Source organism: Salvelinus sp. IW2-2015, linkage group LG13, assembly GCF_002910315.2.
Source record: "Salvelinus sp. IW2-2015 linkage group LG13, ASM291031v2, whole genome shotgun sequence".
Lineage (NCBI taxonomy): Eukaryota > Metazoa > Chordata > Actinopteri > Salmoniformes > Salmonidae > Salvelinus > Salvelinus sp. IW2-2015.
Window position 1 is genome coordinate 27,976,255 of NC_036853.1, and position 17,152 is coordinate 27,993,406.

At 42.4% G+C, this 17,152-nt stretch overlaps 1 protein-coding gene across 3 annotated transcripts in view; it reads left to right on the forward strand.

Moving 5' to 3' along the window:
- The window catches only part of LOC111972384 (CMP-N-acetylneuraminate-beta-1,4-galactoside alpha-2,3-sialyltransferase), a 100,451-nt gene that overhangs the window by 66,593 nt on the left and 16,706 nt on the right, over positions 1–17,152 (forward strand). For all 3 annotated transcript variants that reach the window (XM_023999434.2, XM_023999435.2, XM_070446208.1), the window contains 5 exon segments: positions 2,380–2,443; positions 3,012–3,107; positions 3,368–3,554; positions 10,154–10,300; positions 12,970–13,116. In XM_023999434.2, coding sequence (XP_023855202.1) covers positions 2,380–2,443; positions 3,012–3,107; positions 3,368–3,554; positions 10,154–10,300; positions 12,970–13,116 — 641 coding nt within the window.

Sequence of the window (17,152 nt, forward strand, 5' to 3'; positions counted from 1 at the left end):
TGACAAAATAAACGACTTTGACAAAATTAGAAATGTGTAATATATGAAAATGTACAGTTGAAGTTGGAAGTTTACATACACTTAGATTGGAGTCATTAAAACTTGTTTTTCAACCACATTTTTCTTGTTAACAAACTATAGTTTTGGCAAGTCGGTTAGGACATCTATTTTGTGCATGACACAAGTCATTTTTCCAACAATTGTTTACAGACAGATTATTTCACTTATAATTCACTGTATCACAATTCCAGTGGGTCAGAAGTTTACATTCACTAAGTTGACTGTGACTTTAACAACTTGGAAAATTCCAGAATATGATGTCATGGCTTCTGATAGGCTAATTGACATCATTTGAGTCAATTGGAGGTGTACCTGTGGATGTATTTCAAAGCTTACCTTCAAACTCAGTGCCTCTTTGCTTGACATCATGAGAAAATCAAAAGAAATCAGCCAAGACCTCAGAAAAAAATTGTAGACCTCCACAAGTCTGGTTCATCCTTGGGAGCAATTTCCAAATGCCTGAAGGTACCACGTTCATCTGTACAAACAATAGTATGCAAGTATTAACACCATGGGACCACGCAGCCGTCATACCGCTCAGGAGGAGACGCATTCTGTCTCCTGGAGATGAATGTACTTTGGTGCGAAAAGTGCAAATCAATCCCAGAACAACACCAAAGGACCGTGTGAAGATGCTGGAGGAAATAGGTACAAAAGTATCTATATCCGCAGTAAAACAAGTCCTATATCGACATAACCTGAATGGCCGCTCAGCAAGGAAGAAGCCACTGCTCCAAAACCGCAATAAAAAAGCCAGACTACGGTTTGCAACTGCACATGGGGACAAAGATCGTACATTTTGGAGAAATGTTCTCTGGTCTGATGAAACAAAAATAGAACTGTTTGGCCATAATAACCATCGTTATGTTTGGAGGAAAAAGGGGGAGGCTTGCAAGCCGAAGAACACTATCCCAACCGTGAAGCACGGGGGTGGCAGTATCATGTTGTGGGGGTGCTTTGCTGCAGGAGGGCCTGGTGCACTTCACAAAATAGATGGCATCATGAGGGAGGACAATTATGTGGATATATTGAGGCAGCATCTCAAGACATCAGTCAGGAAGTTAAAGCTTGGTCGCAAATGGGTCTGWATTGACAATGACCCCAAGCATACTTCCAAAGTTGTGGCAAAATGGCTTAAGAACAACAAAGTCAAGGTAATGGAGTGGCCATCACAAAGCCCTGACCTCAATCCTATAGAGAATTTGTGGGCAGAACTGAAAAAGCGTGTGCGAGCAAGGACGCCTACAAACCTGACTCAGTTACACCAGAATGGGACAAAATTCACCCAACTTATTGTGGGAAGCTTGGGGAAGGCTACCTGAAACATTTGACTCGAGTTAAACAATTGAAAGGCAATTTTACCAAATACTAAATGAATGTATGTAAACTTTTTTTGTGAAAAACTGAGTTTAAATGTTTTTGGCTAAGGTGTATGTTAACTTCTGACTTCAACTGTAGCTAGCTAGACTATCTTACCTGTATACATGGATAGACACTTCTCCCTTTCTGTCACAGATGCCATGGTTGCCCTATATTTGAAGTAGTCCGGAGACAGGTGTTTTATATAATAGCCTTCTGTGTGTGCTCTTTTCGACTCCCTCTGCATATTTCCAATCAAACGGCAGAATTTTCTCAGTCTCCTTAGCTATCATACTCTAGTTCCACCTGAGAACAACACTTTTGCTTTTTACAGTTTTACTACGTGATATTGTTAAAAAAAMATGTGCTAGAAAGGATTATCTACACATACTGACCAGCTCATGTTATAGACAGAAGCGTGCTACATGGCAGACAAATTCGAACTCATCTCTCGGCATGTCCAGCCCGCTCATTATCTCAGCCAATCTTGACTAGCGGAAAGGTTCCTGCATTTTTCGGTGGCTGAACAAACTAGGCTCGTAATTTAATAATTGTATTCGTATTTACAGATGGCATACAAGTTTGTTATTAAGGCACATGAAATTTCACATGTTCCAGAAGGTATTTCTGCCCCAAAAAATCATTTTGATAAAACAAAAGTTTACATTCAAATGGCTCTCCTGTGAAGTGATGCGCGACATACGCCTAGTTTCCTGAAACGAGTCACAGTATAAATACTGTAGTATTACTTTAGTAAAAACTGTTGTAAATACAATAGTAATTACTGTAGTGTTTTTGCAGATATTACTGTAGTATTTACTATAGTGTTTTTTGTTTTATTATCTTTGACATAGTGGGGGCATTGTCCTTGGGGAAACCTGATGTAACCTCATTCCCTGGGGTCCAAGAATTGCTGCCTGGAGAATGTGCTTGTTTAAAAATCTTCTCTTCTCTCCTCAGAAAAGATCATAGATAATATTCTGACAGCCACAAAGAGCTATGGTCTGGAAGATGAGCTGGACAGGTATTTCACACCTCTACCACAACAACATCAGGGGGCATCTTGGGGTATTTAAAGGGTCATGCCTGCTTCTCAAAGACATTCAGAAACTAACCTCCAGTATGCAAACTCTCGGCTTACTCAGAAATATTCTAGCCTGGTCCCAAATCTGTTTGTGCTGATTTGCCAATTTCTGGTCATTGTCATGCGAAAATGACCATATAAGTTGGCTAGACAGCACAAACAGATCTGGGACCAGGCAAGAAATATGTTCTACCAATCCCGAAAACATTGCTGATTTACCAGTGTTCTGTCTTGTTAAGGGCTTGGATCTTTCCGCAACCATTATTTGCCGACCTGATATCATCAACTAAGGAAATTGGGAATGTGTTTAATTTTTCACCTGGAATTTGGAACTCAGACTAAACAGAGGTCACATTCTCTACTACATAATGCTGTCAGGGTACCTGATAGCAATTGCACAACTACACATAATATCAGAATAAATCACTGTGCAGTACTTGTCATTTTCCTCTCTTCACAAACCTCACAGAAATTGTGTTTTTCTGCTGTTCTTTTRCTGCTCTTTTAGTCTGAGTTGTAAAAAGTGCATCATCATGGGAAATGGTGCTATTCTGACCAACAAGTCTATGGGTGCATGGATTGACGAGTACAACGTGATTGCAAGGTCAGTTTTAAAAGGCACATCAACTCCAGGGTTCTTAAATAATCTTTCCTGGATTCCTTACATCCTCTATCCCCGCCTCTTTCTCAAAAGCACTAGAGGAGAAGATCCGAAGTTCTCTGACCTTCTCCAATATGTTTTGAGAAGGAGGCGAAGAGAGAGGATGCGAGGAATTGAGGAAAYACAAATTGAGTAAGAGCCAATGATTGTGAGAACCCTATGTTTCTAGATTCCTAATCCCAGTTGACCTGTGTGTGTTGCAGGTTGAACGAGGCTCCAGTGAGTGGCTATGAGAAAGATGTGGGCTCCCGGACCACTATGCGTATCACCTACCCAGAGGGAGCCATCCAGAAGACTGAACGCTACGAACAGGACTCCCTCTTCGTTCTCTCTGCCTTCAAAGCTCTCGACTTCAAATGGCTGCGGTCCATGATCTTTAAAGATAGGCTGGTAAGTGGTAATCCAGCAAAGAGTGACCGTTCCTACCACGTTAGGTAAAGTTCCAATTGAGTCCCAATTCATGGAGAAAACGTTAAAGCCATGCCATGAGAACATCAGGGTTGGGGTCAATTCCAATTTCATTTCKAATTCAATTCTGGAATTCAAGCAGGAAGTGGAGAATTTACTTGGAATTCAATTGGAATTGCAGCAATCATATTTTTTTATTGGAATTGAATTGGATTTAAATTGTCTGAATTTGAATTGTAAAAGAAAATCAACCCTGGAATGGATTTGGAATTGAATTGGAATTCAGACTGTCAGAATTGGAATTGAATTGGAAATTAAAAACATAATTGGAATGGAATTGCACTTTAGAATTTAAAAACTTGAGTTGCATTATAATTGGGCAAATTCCTGTTACTGGAGTTAATGCATTTAAGCATTGAAATTGAATGCAAACTTCCTTTTAAATCAGTTTTCATTGTGAAAATTATCTTCCCCAAACTTGAAACTCAGGCAGTGTTTCTTATGGGTGTAGAGCCTAACTGGCTTACCTGTTTATACCCATCTTTACCACACTGTTTACCTCAATTGGATAATACTAGATAATAGTAGCCTTATAATCTGACTTTGGAACTCCGCACTTGTTGTGACTGGAGAATTCATATTTATGTCATTATACCATTTGTACCATTATACCATACTGAATTGTATGAAGAATATGTATGTATTTTTTTGGGCCGCCTCAGTCCAAACAATGTAAAAAACGAAATACATTATTAGGATGGTAAACCGTTTTCAGTGTAAACTTAAACGACCAAAACAGATATACAACATGTAGAAAAGATAATGTATCTAGATATTTTTATCACCAAAATAAAAGCTAAACAGTCTGGGAGAAATAAAAATTCCCAAAATAATTAATTTAGCAGTATGTATTTTGTTATTATGTTTGAGCAAAAGAACACAGCCTTAGCCATGGCAAATGCATAAAATTGCAGGAAATTAGTGTTAAAACTGCAACATTTTCTCTCAGCTCCATGGCAGAATATGTAGCAATGCAGGAAATTTGCTTTAAACCTGTAACATTTTCTCTACACCACCAAGATGGGAGCCTCTAAAACGTTCTCTAAAATTCAGCCACGCCAATCGGCCGACCACATCCATTGCCATGCCCCCTTCCACACCCACTAGCTAAGCCACTTTTTGATCCAGAAGAAACCCTGGAATACACTTTCAAGTTTGAGGGAGAGTTTATTTTCCTTGTACCACTCCACCAGGGCCCTCACCTCCTCCCTGTAGGCTGTCTCATCATTGTGGTAATCAAGCCTACCACTGTTGTGTCATCTGCAAACTTGATGATTGAGTTGGAGATGTGTGTAGCCATGCAGTCATGGGTGAACAGGGAGTACAGGAGGGGGCTGAGCACGCACCTATGTTGGACTCCCTGTTGAGCAGCATTCCAATGTTGCTTTTTAGTATAGAGGGCTATGACTTTTTAAGGATGCTTTGTAGGGGGCTGTGACTGACATGGTTTTGGTCTAGCTCTGGTTACAGTCACTGTGGTCATTCCTTCATGGTTGAATGGGAATAGAACACATACAACACATTCCTACTTTCAAAATAACAGCATACCTTATTCTCCCTTCCTCTCTTCATTCTCCAATCTTTACAGAAGGATGGGTCAGAGTCAAATCGTATAGTATTGTATCTGATGTGGGCATAAATTGCATGGATATGAACATCTATAGGGGCTCCATAGACAGACTCCCTCCTGTCCTTGTCGATGCTCTGATCACTTAGAGCAGGAGGTGGGTCAGAGGGTTGGGGGGGCCAGGGCTGGAGGCTGACAGGCTATGGGATTCAGGGGTCTGATGCACATCAGAGAGCAACAGTATCTCAGATCTGGGCTCACCTGGCCTGCCCAATGCCCATAGACAGACAGTGGATGGATGGATGATAGGCATATCACCGGGGTGGTCCTGTGAGTCTGGATCACTATTCACACAGTGACAGACAGGTGGGTATTTCTATTTATTGTTGGATCCCCTACTCTTCCTGGGTGCAGACACATTAGGCATATCATACAATAAAATAAAACAGTATATCATATAACATCATTACACCAATACATACAGTGCATTCGGAAAGTATTCAAACCCATTGACTTTTTCAACATTTTGTTACATTACATCCTTATTGTAAAATGTATTAAATTGTTTTTCCCCCTCATCAATCTACACACAATATCCCATAATGACAAAGCGAAAACAGGTTTTTAGAAATGTTTGCAAATTTAATAAAAAATTAAAAAACAAATACCTTATTTACATAAGTATTCAGACCCTTTGCTATGCGACTCGAAATTTAGCTCAGGTGCATCCTGTTTCCATTGATCATCCTTGAGAAGTTTCTACAACTTGATTGGAGTCGAATCAAACTTTATTTGCGCCGAATATAACATGTGTAGACCTTACAGTGAAATGCCTAATCCAACACTGGAGTTCAAGAAAGAGTTAGAAAAATATTTACCAAATAAACTAAAGTAAAAAAGAACAAAAAGTAACAATAAAATAACAATAACGAGGCTACATACAGGGGGTACCGGTACCGAGTCAATGTGTGTGGGTACAGGTTAGTTGAGGTAATTTGAACATATAGGTAGGGGTGAAGTGACTATGCATAGATAATAAACAGTGAGTAGCAGCAGTGTAAAATACAAATGGGGGTGGTGTCAATGTAAATAGTACAGTGGCCATTTTATTTATTTAGTCTTGTGGTTTGGGGGTAGAAGCTGTTAAGGAGCCTTTTGGTCCTAGACTTGGCGTTCCGATACCGCTTGCTGTGTGGTAGCATGGAAAACAGTCTATGACTTGGGTGACTGGAGTCTTTGCCAATTTTTTGGGCTTTCCTCTGACACCACCTAGTGTAAAGGCCCTGGATGGCAGGAAGCTTGGCCCCAGTGAMGTACTGGGCCGTACGCACTACCCTCTGTAGTGCCTTACGGTCAGATGCAGAGCAGTTGCCATACCAGGCGGTGATGCAACCAGTCAGGATGCTCTCGATGTTGCAGCTGTAGAACCTTTTGAGGATCTCAGGAACCATGCCAAATCTTTTTAGTTTCCTGAGGGGGAATAGGCTTTGTCGTGCCCTCTTCACGACTGTCTTGGTGTGTTTGGACCATTCTAGTTTGTTGTTGATGTGGACACCAAGGAACTTGAAGCTCTCAACCTGCTCCACTACAGTCCCGTCGATGAGAATGGGGACGTGCTCGGTGCTCCTTTTCCTGTAGTCCACAATCATCTCCTTAGTCTTGGTTACGTTGAGGGATAGGTTGTTATTCTGGCACCACCTGGCCAGGTCTCTGACCTCCTCCCTATAGACTGTCTCGTCGTTGTCGGTGATCAGGCCTACCACTGTTGTGTCGTCTGCAAACTTAATGATGGTGTTGGAGTCGTGCCTGGCCATGCAGTCGTGGGTGAACAGGGAGTACAGGAGGGGACAGAGCATGCACCACTGGGGAGCTCCAGTGTTGAGGATCAGCATGGCAGATGTGTTGCTACCTACCCTCACCACCTGGGGGCGGCTCATCAGGAAGTCCAGGATCCAGTTGCAGAGGGAGGTGTTTAGTCCCAGGTTCCTTAGCTTAGTGATGAGCTTTGAGGGTACTATGGTGTTGAACGCTGAGCTGTAGTCAATGAATAGCATTCTCACATAGGTGTTCCTTTTGTCCAGGTGGGAAAGGGCAGTGTGGAGTGCAATAGAGATTGCATCATCTGTGGATCTGTTTGGGCGGTATGTAAATTGGAGCGGGTCTAGGGTTTCTGGGATAATGGTGTTGATGTGAGCCATTACCAGCCTTTCAAAGCACCTCATGTCTAAGGACTAAGGGTCTAAGGGTCTAAGGGTCTGTAGTCATTTAGGCAGGTTGCCTTTGTGTTCTTGGGCACAGGGACTATGGTGGTCTGCTGAAAGCATGTTGGTATTACAGACTCAATCAGGGACATGTTGAAAATGTAATTGAAGACACCTGCCAGTTGGTCAGCACATGCCCGGAGCACACGTCCTGGTAATCCGTCTGGCCACGCAGCCTTGTGTATGTTGACCTGTTTAAAGGTCTTACTCACATCGGCTACGGAGAGCGTGATCACACAGTTGTCCGGAACAGCTGATGCTCTCGTGCATGCCTCAGTGTTGCTTGCCTCGAAGCGAGCGTAGAAGTGATTTAGCTCATCTGGTAGGCTCGTGTCACTGGGCAGCTCGCGGCTGTGCTTCCCTTTGTAGTCTGTAATAGTTTGCAAGCCCTGCCACATCCGAAGAGCGTCGGAGCTGGTGTAGTATGATTCAATCTTAGCCCTGTATTGACGCTTTGCCTGTTTGATGGTTCGTTGCAGGGCATAGCGGGATTTCTTGTAAGCTTCCGGGTTAGAGTCCCGCACCTTGAAAGCGGCAGCTCTACACTTTTGCTCAGTGCGAATGTTGCCTGTAATCCATGGCTTCTGGTTGYGGTATGTACGTACAGTCACTGTGGGGACGATGTCCTCAATGCACTTATTGATAAAGCCAGTGACTGATGTGGTATATTCCTCAATGTCATCAGAAGAATCCCGGAACATGTTCCAGTCTGTGATAGCAAAACAGTCCTGTAGTTTTGCATCTACTTCATCTGACCATTTTTTTATAGACCGAGTCACTGGTGCTTCCTGCTTTCATTTTTGCTTGTAAGCAGAAATCAGGAGGATAGAGTTGTGGTCGGATTTACCAAATYGAGGGCGAGGGAGAGCTTTGTACGCGTCTCTGTGCGTGGAGTACAGGTGATCTAGAATTGTTTTCCCTCTGGTTGCACATTTAACATGTTGATAGAGAATTTGTAGAACTGATTTAAGTTTCCCTGCATTAAAGTCTCCAGCCAATAGGAGCGCCGCCTCTGGGTGAGTGGTTTCCTGTTTGCTTGTTTCCTTATACAGCTGACTGAGTGCGGTCTTAGTGCCAGCATCTGTTTTTGGTGGTAAATAAACAGKCACGAAAAGTATAGCTGAGAACTCTCTAGGCAAGTAGTGTGGCCTGCAATTTATCACAATATACTCTACTTCAGGCGAGGAAAATCTAGAGACTTCCTTAGATTTTGTGCACCAGCTGTTGTTTACAAATATGCACAGACCGCCCCCCCTCGTCTTACCGGAGTGTGCTGTTCTATCCTGCCGGTGCAGCGTATATCCCGCTAGCTGAATATCCATGTCGTCATTCAGCCACGATTCCATGAAACATAGGATATTACAGTTTTTTATGTCCTGTTGGTAAGATATTCGTGATCGTACTTCGTCTAGTTTATTGTTCAATGATTGCACGTTGGCGAGTGATATTGATGGTAACGGCAGCTTTCCTACTCGCCTTCTGCGGGTCCGGACGAGGCATCCGGCTCTTCATCCTCTGCGTCGCTTCCTTTTGCGAATAATTGGGATGTCTGCCCTGCGGTGTGTTTGGAGAACATCGTGTGAGTCCTGCTTGTTGTTGTTGAAAAAATATGAGTCTAATCCGAGGTGAGTGATCGCTGTCCTGATATCCAGAAGCTCTTTTCTGCCGTAAGATACGGTTGCAGAAATATTATGTACAAAATAATTTACAAATATCGCGAAAAAAACCACAATAGCACAATTGGTTAGGAGACCGTAAAACGGGGGCCATCTCCTCCGGCGCCATCTTGTGTAATAGATGGCAATAGTAGGTGTCATCTTCCATCAGTTTTCACCCTCCGAACAACCAGGTGAAACCTGAGACCATATGTTTTTGGTTTCCCTAGGGTGAGGGGGGGACTGTGTCCCTGGACCTGGCTTTATGTGTCCCTTTCTGTGATGTTGTTGCCCCATCAGAATCAGAAAGGCCCTTTATTCAGAACCGGTCTGACAGAGAGGTGGGTTGTGTCTGGGCTTGTCCTGGGCACACAGCCAAACCACCTCAAAGCCACTTGGCCATATTTTAGTCACTCTTCATTTGGAAATATCAAAGGAATCACTGTGGTTTATTTGTACAGGTGACGTGTGTTAAAATTCACTGACCAACTGCTAAGCATCAGCTCTCACTTTGCCATTTTCTCAGCTGAAGAGAAGAATGAATGACTAATGAGGCAGAAGAACATGAGAAGCAGACCTTGGTTCAAATATGAAACTGAAATAATTTCAAATACATCATCTGTGTTTGATTATGCTTGGCTGACTTAATGAACCAATAGAATAGTCCCCAAATGTAAAATCCTGCCCATCTGGCATTCCAAGCAGGCTAAAACAAAAGCTTAAAGTATTTGAAATGATTTAAATTAGTATTTGAACCCAGGTCTGATGAGAAGAGATGTTGAGGTGCTCTGGGCTGGCTGAGCTCCCTTGTAATTGATGGTCAGGTCTGAAAGCTGGATGACTTGTGCTGTTGGAGACCACCAACAGAGAGACATCACATTGTTATAGCAAGTGGTAAATGTATTACTGATGTCTTAATTTGTTATTACCATTTGTAATGCTATTATTCAAATGAACCTTTCTTCCACTTTCTCTCTATCTCTCTCTCTCTCTCTCTCACTCTCACTCTCACTCTCACTCTCACTCTCTCTCACGTAGCATAGTACAGATGGGTTCTGGAAGTCTGTGGCCCGTCATGTCCCCAGGGAGCCCAGTGAGATGAGGATCCTCAACCCTTACTTCATCCAGGAGGCTGCCTTCAGGTTCATTGGCCTGCCACACAACAAYGGACAGATGGGGAGAGGGGTGAGAGACTGGGAAACTAACTGATCGAAACACAATGCCATCAACCGCAAGAATCAGGCTCTGGTTTTATACAGCTAACAACTAGTCATTTACATAAATAGCCTACAGAATATGTGTTATCAGGATACTCAAGGTAGTTTAATTACATTCTAAGAAATTAAATATAAAGAAAAAAAAGCTCAYCTGTTTCACACATAAGCATGCGTTAATGGCTGGGCTGGGCTGCACTGGTTCATGTGCTCTCCTTGTCTGTGTGCCTGCTCCTATCAGGACAGGTCAGCCCTGACACACAGCAGACCAGGTCAGCCCTAACATACTACCCTAACACACTGTAGACACACAGCAGACCCTCCAGGTGCCCGATAGTAGTAGCTTTTAGTAACATCCTCGGAACATCAACACCTAGTAGAGAGACGTGGTTGAGAGCCACGGAGGGAGCAAGGACTTGGGAAGCATGGACCTGGGCTGGAGATGTGGAGGCTGGAGTTGGTTGGCCCTTTTTATCAATCAGTAGCTTTGCCGTAGCTGCTAAAGAAGATGTGCTTCCCTGTTGCAACATCCACACCTATAGAGGCATGGCTCCGAGCCATGGAGGGAGCAAGGACAGTAGGCTGGAGATAGGTGGTTGGCTCTGTCAGAGAGAGCAGACACCTTCAGCACTACAGATAAACCTACAACAACTGCTCCCTCAGACACCAGAAGCCAGCTGATAAATCCACTTTGTCCTACCTGGGCGTCCAGCTATCTTTAATAGGATTTCAGGCCGAACAGAGAGAGAGCAAAAAAGGGGGAGAGGGAGATGGCGGGGGGGGGGGACACACTGTTTCCCACCACCAGTTAACAAAATAAATTGACATTGTTTCCTGAATCAAATCAAGTTTTATTGGTCACATACACATATTTTGCAGATGTTATRGCGTGTTTAGTGAAATGCTTATGTTCCTAGCTCCAACAGTTCAATAATACCTAACAATACAAAACAATACACGCAAATRCCAAAAATMAAAAGAAAGGAATTAAGAACGGACAATACTCAATATAAATATACACTGAGTGTACAAAACATTAGGAACACCTTCCTAATATTGTGTTGCACCCCATTTTACCCTCAGAACAGCCTCGATTCSTCAAAGGCATGGACTACAAGGCATCAAAATCGTTCCACAGGGATGCTGGCCGATGTTGACMCCAATGCCTCCAACAGTTGTGTCTAGTTTGGCTGGATGTCCTTTGGGTGGTGGACCATTCTTGATTCACACGGGAAACTGTTGAGCGTGAAAAACTCAGCAGCATTGCAGTTCTTGACACACTCAAACTGGTGCCCCTGGTACCTACTACCATACCCCGTTCAAAGGCACTTAAATATTTTGTCTTGCCCATTCACCCTCTGAATGGCACACATGCAAAATCCATGTCTCAATTGTCTCAAGGCTTAYAAAATCCTTCTTTAACCTTTCCRCCCCTTCATCTACACTGAAATGGATTTAACAGGTGACATCAATAAGCTTTCACCTAGATTCAARGCTTAAATGTGTTACTCACATCGTAACACATTGTGTTACTCACATCGTAGAACAAGCGCTCAGTCTCCACTTGCGAATCCACTTTGTCTCTGTAGTGACGATTTGCCGACGGGAGGGAGGGGGCGGGCCTTGTAGCTGTCCCGGAAGGGGGAGTAGCAATGGTCAAGCTACATTAAATGCGGCCTCGGGATATGCGGTTTCCAGTTTGCACAAAGTCCAGTGTAGTTCCTTGAGTGCAGTCACGGTGTTGGCTTAAGGGGGAATATAGATGGCCGTGATGATGACCGAAAAGTATTCTCTCGGGGGGTAATGTGGTCGCCATTTAATTGTGAGGTATTCCAGATCGGGAGAACAAAAGGACTTGAATTCCTGTACATTACCACAATCACACGAGTAGTTAATCATGAAACATACACCTCCGACTTTCTTTTTCACAGAGAGTTCTTTCTTACTGTTCAAGGGATGTTACGGAGAACCCAGATGGCTGTATGGATGGGGACAGTATATCTGGAGAGAGCCATGTTTCCGTGAAACAGATTATGTTACTGCCCCTGATGTCTCTCTGGAAGGAGATCCTCGTCTTGAGCTTGTCTACTTTATTGTCCATGGACTAAACATTAGTGAGTAATATTCTTGGAGGCGGTGGATGGTATGCAAATTAAAGCCCACTCCGTATTCCTCTTCTGCTTCGAGGGCGTCTTGGAGCAGCCACTGTGATGAGTGGAAATGTCTTGGGAGGTACGAACAAAGGAGCCAATTCAGGAAAGTCTAATTCATGGTTGAAATTATAGTGACCGGGCAATCTAATATCCAAAAGTTATTTTCGGCTGTAGGTAATAATGCAAGAAATGTTCTGAGCAAATGATGTAAGAAATAACACGCAAAAAAAAAAATACTGCAAAGTTGGCTCGGAGCTAGGAACTGGACGACCATGTCGGCGCCATCTTTTCGAYTCTTGACTCTGTGACTAAAGTCTTTCAAATAGTTCCATTACTTCTGGTTTGGTAACCTTTTTTAAACTTTTTTTTTATTTTTACATTTCTTCTTTGTTACCCCATGTGCTATTAACCTCCAGTAGTTCTAGTAGTCTACTTRACTCACTGTCCTGTTTCAGGGAACATTTGTCTTCTCTTCTGTGTTTTCCAGAATATTCCGACACTGGGGACTGTTGCCATTACAATGGCCCTCCATAACTGTGATGAGGTAGCCGTGGCTGGATTTGGTTATGACATGAGTACCCCCCACGCCCCCCTACACTACTARGAGAAGATCAGGATGGCAGCCATCAAACAGGTACAAGTGACCTGACACTGACAACAGCCATTTGCCCCGTCTACGTATTCTCTGTCGACCCCTTAAAGGGTCACAGTGGGGCCTTGACACACACACATGAACACATGCACATGCACATCATGYAAATAAATATGTCATCTATTTTGTATACAATGCATTCATCTGACCATGAGGTCACACTGACCTACTGTATAGCAGAAGGTTTGTTAAGATTTCTAGCAGTCCTGTTGAAATAATGGAAGCTGAAAGAGGGGCATGTGTAATATATGTTGTCAGTCTGATAGTTAACTGTGGATGATGGTTGTGTCATCCTTACCCAGCAACTCACCTCTCAACTACATGTTCACACACACACACGCACACAGTCCACACAGCATCAAAGTGAGAAGAACTGATGGCTTAGTTTGGTGCCAACGTTAAAATAGCTTCATTAGGAAAAACATTTATAAATGTCTTGTTAAACAAGTGGGAAATTAACAGACAAACTGACCTGAATATTTGAACCATAATTGGCACAGTAATTGTAAACTATTTCCAATTAAACCTGAGTCATTCTTTCTAGAGACRTTACTGTGTAGTGAACAGGTGTCTGGTGTATGTTTGGCTATATCTAGAAAGCCTCAGATCTGCTTTTCATGCACTCACTCACCCTGCGTAACAAATGGCACCCTATTCCCTATAGTGCCTATATAGTGCACTACTTTTGACCAGGGTCCATTGGGAATTGGCTGCCATTGAGGACGCAGGTGTTAGTCTCTTAAGTTAGGTTGTGAAAGCCAGGGTTAGGTTAGCCTTGTCGCAAACCAGGCTTTGCTAGTACGGGAAGCCTGGGGAAGTTTCATGTAAGAAATCAGCTAAAGATGGGTGGGAATCCAGTGTAAATCAGTGACGCCTCACAACAAGTCAAACCCATCAAATGCCTTGCTTGGCGGAACTCGAAAGGTGCTCACCAGATTAGTGCTGTAGGAGCAAAAGTGCATGTGGACAAAATGTTTTTAACAAACAAGCATTGGTGACAAACATTCTAGAACATTTGCAGCATGCTGGTTTTCACAGCATTTCACTGTTATTCAAGATGAGCTAAAGCTGCAGCAAGAGGGGAGAAATGGTCTCAAATGCTGGCCATATAAATGCCATTTGGACATTTCTGGAGTGAAATTTGGCTGTGCAGGCTAGCATGAGGGACAAGATGTAGCRAGCTACAATGAGTTTTGTTTTGAGAAAAGTCAGCTAACCTTGTAKGGTATAACTAGCTAGCTACCATTAGCTACTAGCTAGTTTCATTTCTCTCACCATTATAACAACATTTTAATAAAAACAGCATATTATTGACCTAAAAGCTTAGCTGTGATTAGTATCTAGCTTATACAGGGTGATAGGCCACATAGAGCAACCCTGTACTGTACATCTCCCGCAAACTCAACTCTGGTCCTTTTTTTCATTGTTCCCCTCTAATGAGGGACTGATTTAGACCTGGGACACCAGGTGGATGCAATTAATTACAAGGTAGAACAGAAAACCAGCAGGCTCCGGACCTCGTAGGGTAAGAGTTGAATACCCTTGGTCTTTCTGCTATGGAAACAACTACTTCCTTTTTGCAAGCAACATTGCTGAAATTAATCAAATGAACCTCATAATATGTTACCTGTAATGCTCATCTCCTGTAGCCTAATTGTTGTCATCTTCTTTTCATAGTGTACCTAAATTACAAGGGTTGAATTTCACTAGACAATTTCATATGTCAGGACTTAACAGGAATGTACCAAATCTGGTATATGGTTTGCCTCATATACATTGTCTACTGGTATCATTTTAAATTGAGAACATATAGCTCAACATGTTAACAATGTGTGAGTTTAGCTGTTCTCTGAGTGCTACAGGCCTATGGCTGCATTGGCGATGCATGCCATATGATAAACGACTAAATAGATTCAGATATGCCGAGACAGATTGACAATCAAATAAAACAGATCTTACAACTAGACAAAAAGGAAATGTTCATTTGTGAATACAACACAGAAACCGACACATTAGAGACAGAACCCCTCTTTATTACAGGATTGTGATATGTGATTAACCAACATTGACACTAGTTCATTTTGAATAATAGTAATAAAAAACAAAAAAATAGAAGTTTAAAGGTGCAATATGCAGAAATCGCTCCCCCATTTTCTGGATGCTAAAATTCTAATTTCAGTTTGTGACAAAACAAGCAATATATAGTGAAGAGAATTGTACCACATAAACCGCTGTGAAATATCCTTTCAATAACCAAAAATATTGTATTTTCAGCTGTTTGAAGCTGGTGTACACAACCGAAAGTAAAAGACTCAAATACAAAAACCAATGAACGGGAAGCATTGAAATTGTGCACATAGAATACATCTACCGCTTCTATAAGTCACATTTCTATGTGAATTTGGTTGGGTCGCCCAAAAAGTTACATATTTCAGCTTTAAACGCTTCTCTTCAAAGAATCAACTCTTCATCACTACAAAATGTACAAATAAATTAACTAATATTTAAAGATTAGACATCTAGGTATAAACAACAATAAATAATTGAGTTGTAACAAGTAGGCTATTATTACTAAAGCATAATTTCAGGAGAACAAAAAAGATATATACACCAAAGGTGGCAAACCTTGCTCCACTGGTCCCTGATCTACTGGGTGAGCAGACTTCTGTTTCAGCCCAGCAATAGCACACTTGACTATCACCTCATTAGGGTTGATAAYTTGAATCCGGTGTGTTATTGCTGAGCTGATGCACACCAAGCAGACCTCCAGCAGGGTTGACCTGCTCCAGTTGTAATAGGTTGATACATTGTGAGTAATATAACGTATATAACGTGTATAACGTGCTAATATAGGTACTGTGGGCCTACACCTATAACTCATGGCATATAGGTAGGCCTATCTACAGTATGTTAGCACATGTTGCATACAAAAATAATGCTGGTATACACACTTGCTTTATGAGAAGGTGTTAAAGTTCATAGTTAGCCATTGTTCTGTAAACGCAAGATGAAAAGTACCAGCGGCTTAGTTTTGGCCCCAAGGGAGAGCAGGTCTGCCGGACCCATGGCCCAGTGAGACACGGGTGCCGGCCTGCGTAGATGGAAACAGAAAAGTCTGAGCCTTTTGGGTAAAACACTGGGGTAAATCCTGGATGAAAATCTGTCTCTTGGGACATTCATTGGTACCCCTCTCCATCTGCAAACACAGGTTTTCYTTGATTTACATATCTGAGGACAGAAAACATCACAAAGAAACAGGCTTCATTATACTCAAATTAGACACCACTGAATATTATGTTGCTATTATCTCTCRGTCTTTCCCTCTAGAGACTGGAACATGAGAATCTTTTCATAATGTCCTCCCAGAAAGTTACCTACCCTATCCAGTAGTCTACACTCTCCCTTTACTGACAGCTGGAGCTGGAAGTACATCCTCTTCCTAATCAAAAAGAATGTTATTGGTCACGTACATATATTTRCCCGATGTTATCGTGGGTGTAGCGAAATGCTTCTGTTCATAGCTAACAATACAATACACGCAAATCCAGTTCTTTTATATAAAGGAATTAAGAAATGTAGTAATATTAGAATGAGCAATGTCAGAGTCAGGAATGGAAATATATATCTATATAATTGTGTCTATAGACATCATGGACAGTATATGAATAGAAAAGGTGTGTACAGCAGTAGTTATATAGGATGAGCCTTGACTAGAATACAGTATATACATATGAAGTGGGTAAAACAGTATGTAAACATTATTAAAGTGACCAGTGTTCAATGACTACAGTATGTACATAGGGCAGCAGTCTCTAAGGTGCAGGGTTAAGTACCGGGTGGTAGCAGGCTAGTAAAAATGACCAAAGTTCAGGGCAGGCTACTGGGCGGAGGCCAGCTAGTGGTGACTAGCTGGCTCGTACCACGGCCTGTAGATGTTCTGGAGGGCAGACAGTGTGCCCCCAGTGATGCGTTGGGCTGACCGCACCACCCTCTGGAGAGCCCTACTGTTGRGGATAGT